At 39.1% G+C, this 6,138-nt stretch overlaps 1 protein-coding gene across 1 annotated transcript in view; it reads left to right on the forward strand.

Annotated features, from left to right (window-relative positions):
- Positions 1–5,788, forward strand: part of POU6F1 (POU class 6 homeobox 1) — a 28,739-nt gene extending 22,951 nt beyond the window's left edge. Inside the window, exon 13 of the mRNA XM_074270364.1 lies at positions 109–5,788. Within this exon, the coding sequence (XP_074126465.1) occupies positions 109–454 (346 nt within the window). The 3' untranslated portion in view covers positions 455–5,788. The remainder of the gene's footprint in view (positions 1–108) is intronic.
- Positions 5,789–6,138: the final 350 nt, after the last annotated feature.

Consider the following 6,138-nt stretch of genomic DNA (forward strand, 5'->3'; position numbering starts at 1 on the left):
TTCCAAAATGAAGAGTTCTAATCAGCAAGGAGGGGGTGGGGGGATTTGGATGGGTCCAGACTACCTCAGCCTTCCATCTCTGCTTCCCTGGGGCTGGGTCACCTACAGGTTTGAGAAGTTAGACATCACTCCTAAGAGTGCCCAAAAGCTGAAACCTGTGCTGGAGAAGTGGCTGAACGAGGCAGAGCTTCGAAATCAGGAGGGCCAGCAGAACCTGATGGAGTTTGTAGGTGGAGAGCCCTCCAAGAAACGGAAACGACGCACGTCTTTCACCCCGCAAGCCATTGAGGCCCTTAATTCCTACTTCGAAAAGAATCCCCTACCCACCGGTCAGGAAATCACGGAGATTGCTAAGGAGCTCAACTATGACCGAGAAGTTGTGAGGGTCTGGTTCTGCAATCGTCGCCAGACACTTAAGAACACCAGCAAGCTGAATGTCTTTCAGATTCCCTAGGGGCTCCGTGGAAAGGACCAACCCCCTCCCCCAATGGCCTGCGTTTTAGCACTTTGTATTCCTCCCCTGTCACCCAGCTGGCAACTGCCACTCCTCTACTGCAATCAGCCCTTCACTTGGTGTAACTGCATTAATCTTGGGTCATGGTACCCAGCAGGGGGCTGCATGCATGTCTGATGCCCAGCTCCTCCCTCCACCTGTGTCCCATGGCAGGGAGAGGGAAGAGAGGCAGTTCTGAGAGCCTAAGGTTCTTGGTGGAGGAGCCAAGCCAGAGGAGCTAATGATCTCTGGAGAAAAGCACTTTGCAAAAGTGGTTTTAAGGGGGGGGAATCCTAATTGGGAACCCAAATGCCTACTCCTATAAGGAGTTAGCAAGTCCGAAGGGACACTAACCATTACATTCTTGTTTTCTATAACATGCTCTGTCCAACTCCCACTTCTTTGTGGTTGTGTACAGAGGAGGCACAGCCTCATTCATTTTCCTGACCTTGTCAGGTACCCTGTCCCTTTTCAAGGACCCACAAGGGCAGAAATAAATGAAGTTTGAGGTGCTGTTCAGAGCACATGTCCCTGAATGCTGAGCCCCTTTGTCACATGTCTGCTACCACTCCTTTATCCTTTCCATTCCTGTCCTTGTTCCTTTGGGAACAAATTGCACTAACGCAGATTCCTTCATTCCATGGTTCTAATGGGAGGAAAAAAATAATGATTGCTAGACCCCTAGCTATCAATGCCTTCAGTGGAACAGAGATCCTAGATCATTCTAGGGACCAACCAACCTCCCAGACTTGTATATAATGTCAACTTTCCTTCATTCCTTCCAGCCCCAACATCTAAGGAGAGAATTATGCTTAGGAGGGGTGTATTCCGGAAAACCCCACTGCCCAAGCAGTAAACCTTGGAGAAAAAGGAGAAAAAGAATGTTGTCTGTCTTCCCCCCTGTTAAGCACAGCACTGGGACCTCCCCAAAAGAGCAAATTAAATTAAAAAAACAAACCCAGACAACTAGGCCTGCCTTAGAAAAAGGAGCAAAACTCAGCAGGAGCTGATACTTCTCCCCCTGACATTATTCCTTCTTTCTATCCCTCCCACCAAAAGATTGAACTTTTAACTTTCTCAGTTAACTTCTTGGCTTAGACCCTAGAGATGAGATTCACTTTGTTCAGAGGCTCAGCCCAAGTCTGTACATGTAAGTTCACCCTGTTAATACTCCTGAATCATTTCATATATGCTTAAGAAACAAAACACTGGCCTGTTTCCTCCTCCAAAATATTACTCAGTTTTCTTTAACTTAACTATTATAGCATAGATTCAGCTGTGTGATTTCAAAAGGTCAGACTGGACTTGTTTCCTTAGATAAACTTGATTTTGTTTACACAATTTGCCACTCTCTCCATCTCCCGATCTCACTGAGTCAGATCCCTAATGAAATGAAAGAGTAACACTGTAGGGTTAGCCCATTCCCAAGTCACTACATGTTCTTCCCATGGTTAGAACAGACTCCTATCTCTCAAGAGGAGAATGTCCATTGCCCAGCTTACCCAAAACTTGGCATACACGTCATGCCCTGATCTTGTAGTACACGTTGCAGTTATAAGATCCTCTTCCTGCCCCAGATTCCACTGGCATGCTCTACTTTTTCTTCCTTATTTCTAACTCCTAGAACTGAGTTCTCCCAACTGAGACCTTCCAACCCCCTGCACTGTCAACATTTCTTAATAGCTCTGTATCCCTGCCAGTGATCAAAGAATAGGCATGTTCAGGGTTATTCTTCCTCATTCAGACCAAATCATTTGAAAAATCACATTGAAAAAGAAAAGTGTGATGGTGGTGAGGAGAGACCCGGATTCCCCTTCATATTACTTAAAGAAAAATATGAATATAAGGGAAGGAGAGAGGGGCCATAGAGGATTATGAGTTGACATCAAAGAGAACATAGGGAGGCATCTAGGGATTCGCATAGACGAGGTTTCAATTTATGTCTCATTTTAGTCTACATAAGCACTTTCAGAATTAGGTTAGATCCTAAACACTCACTGATGACCAGGACTCATATAAATGATGCTTAAGATCTGTGAATCGCCTTGAACCCCAGTGGCATAGGTGAGACATCACCTGACTAGCCTTCAGGAGTGGGAAATGTGATGTCACGAATAGTGGAATAAAAATAGACTTCTTATCTTCTATTACTCCCCTGGAAAAATAAATAGACCAATGAGAAAATAATTGCTAACATTCATATAGTGCTTTAAAAAGCAAAGCACTCATTATCTATTACTAGCTTATTACCTCATTTGATCATTACAAAATGCCTCACTGCTCTTTGAGGTAACTCTGTCAGTGGGAGTTACAGGTCTCCTTGAATTGTCTGATTGATTGATTGTCTCCTTGAGATCTTTTTCATTGTCAGACACTGAGAGCAATTGGACTGAATTTTGGAGCCACTTGGAGAGTGGCTGCTAACTGCATCATAGGGAAGGGAAGAGGAAGAGAAATGATTGGCTTTCTCTTTTTTTTTTTTTTTTCTCTTTAAGAAGAAAGCCTAACTAACTTTAAGGGGCTGATCTTTGGCAACCCTATGCTGGACACAAGAATATGATATTCCATTTCAGAAAAGAATAGAATATTGGTTCCCAAGACCTAACCATGATTTCTTGGTCATAAGCTTGAGTGACATGCCAAACAAATAGGATCTAGATAGACCAGACAACACAATCAGGACTAAGTGTAGAAGGCTGTATCATTTCTTTAGATCATCTTTGCCAAATTCATTTCTGTCTCTCCTTATCTGTCTGTCATGGGGCAAGGTCAGACCCTATGGAGTCACGTGGCCATCTTTTTTTTTTTTTCTTTTTGTGGGATGGGAAAAGGAACATTTGATGTAGTTGTGTGAAATAAACAGTATTTTTTTTCTTTTTGTATCAATCTAGTTGCTTTTTATTCACTCAGTGCAAAAATTCTAGGGAAATCAGTATCTGAGTCCAAACTTTTCTAGAACAGCAATAGTAAATAAGATCTTTACTTGACTTTGGGATTTTCCTTAGTGGAAAAAATGGAGAACTGACACTTAATGGATAAACAGAACCTCATTTCTTAATTGTATATCTGTTAGGAATTTGGAATCTTTATGTTACTTTTCTGTTAACATCTACTTAGCCTTGGATGGTATAAAGCGAGCTTCACCATTCCCTTTTCTCCTCCCATCCAATAGCATCCCCCAAATGATCAGATAACTGAGAAAAAGCCCTTAAAATCCTTTCAAGGTCTTGAGATCAAAAGAATCCTAGAAGCATTGCTCATTAAAAATTATTGATATATTATTTTTATGTCACCTATATTTCCCAATATTTTCAAGAGAGAAAAGCAATTTAACAAAACTAATCAACTTATCAAAACAGTGCTGTCCTCTCAAAGTCCCTAACCTCTGATATTCTGATATCACTTCTTTGGGAGCAAATTTGGATAATTCAGTTTTGATTGTTTTGTTATTATTTCCATTTATTGTAGTGATTGAGTCTATTGTTTTCCTAGTTCTACTAACTTTCCTTTGCATCAGTTCATGTAAGTCTTCCCATATGTCTCTGTATTCAGCCTATTCACATTTTATTCTATTCATGTACCACCGCTTGTCTTGCTATTCCCTAATCAGTGAGCATCTATTTCATTTCCAGTTTAAGATAGGAAGGTGATACAATGGATAGACTGCTGGATGTGGAATAAGGAAGACCTAAATTCAAGTCTGGCCTCAGACATTTACTGGAGTGTGTGACTCTAAGCAAGTCATTTAACCTTTAGCTACCTGAGTTATCTCATTTACAAAACAGGGATAATAAAAATACCTATTTCCCATATATTGTTATAAAAATAAAATGAGATAATATATGTAATGCACTTTGTAACTCTCAAAATGCTATATGAATGCTTGCTGTTATTATTCTTTGCTACTAAAAAAGAGTTGCTACAAATATTTGGTGTATATGGAGATAATAATTTAGTCTTAAAATTGGAAGCAACTTAAGAAGTTATCATTTCCAATTCTCTCTCCAGCATCCTGACAGGAGCTGTACATTGACCTGATATTGTGTAGGTAAATATCTAGTGAGATGATAGAGCATTTATATAATGCCACATAGTGTCCAAAGCAATTTCCTTACCCTTTTAGTTATCTCCATTTGGAAGGTGAAGAAACTGAGGCTTAGAGAGAGAGAATGACTTGTTCACATAACTATTTCATGATGGCATTTTGATTGATGTTCTGTTTACTATACCACAATGCCTTCAAACTAGATCATGCCATAGCATAGGTCAGTTCATCCCACTGAAATCAGAACTTCTTCCAGTTTGTATCATCCTTACTTCCACCAAACCCTCTTGACTCCCATCTCTCTATCAATTGAATAACAAAAGATGGGCTCTTAACTTCATGCTACTACGTATAGGAGACCCCCACTTAGTTGTGCACTGATAAAATGGAATAACAAAATATGCAGAAGAGTAATCTAAGTTCTAAATGACCCAGAGAAGAAAGACATAGATGAGCAGCTCCTATAAGTGAAGAGAGACAAAACTACTTTTTCTAGCCAATTAGCATAATGTAATTCTCAGCCAATATAAGAAATTGCCCTTAATAATATCTAGCTATAAAGGAAGGGGCAATATTACTTCCTAACATGGTAGAAATCCTTTCTAGTCATATATATAGGAAGGGAAAGTAGCTTTTAACACTTCAGAGGAATGCTTCTTGATTGAAACAGAAAATCAAAAAAGAGAACAGATTGGAAAAGGGAGAGAAGCTTAAGCCTTTTGAAGCTGTCAAGTCTTCCAGATCACTGAAACTTCTCTTGGTGTGCTCTTTTATCAGCTCTGAACTAAAAGAGTTCTGCAAAGTACCTCAGTAGATACAATGGTCATTTCTCTTGAACTTCTGAAATGGATGCTGGTTTAAACAATGATGGATAAATTTGAACATAGAAATGTTTATGAAACTGAGAAAAGGTAAGGAGAAAGCAAAGGCTGGCTAGGGATATTTAAGCCCTTAGACTCTAAAGAGTTCTATTCAAGACACTGTGACTCTTTCCCCCACCGCTATCTATCATCCTATTCATTTTCAAAAAGAAATTGTTTGTCTTTTTGTCTTTTTAAAAGTTTTTTTTTTTTTTTAAGATTGCAAACCTGAGTATCAATGCCACTTGATTGTTCCACATTTTGAAGATCCAGAGGAGGGGAGTGAAAATTAAATGTCTTATTGATACTTTTTGTCTTTATTTCATAGTTCTGCCTTCAAATTGAACTTAACCTTTGTAACAAATAAAAAAATATTCAAACAAAAAAAAATCTGCTACAGACAATGTATCCAATATTCTATCTTATTTGTCCCACATCCTTCTATTGTGAGAAAAGAGGTATGCTTTGTTATCTCTTTTCTGGGACCTTCACTGAATTTTCTATCACACAATTGAACTTCCTATAGTGACATTTTTATTTGCATTGTTGTAGTTATTGTGTATACTGTTCTCCTGATTTTTTTTTATCAGTTCATCAAGTCTTCTTATGTTTCTCCACATTGTCCATATACATCATTTTTTAATTATCAGTTTTGTTCAGTCATCTCCCAATGTGTAGGAATTTACTGTTTCTAGTTCTTTGCTACCATGAAAACTGGTATTTCATATTTAGGTATATGA

This window comes from Sminthopsis crassicaudata, chromosome 5 (assembly GCF_048593235.1).
Source record: "Sminthopsis crassicaudata isolate SCR6 chromosome 5, ASM4859323v1, whole genome shotgun sequence".
In the NCBI taxonomy this organism is placed as follows: domain Eukaryota; kingdom Metazoa; phylum Chordata; class Mammalia; order Dasyuromorphia; family Dasyuridae; genus Sminthopsis; species Sminthopsis crassicaudata.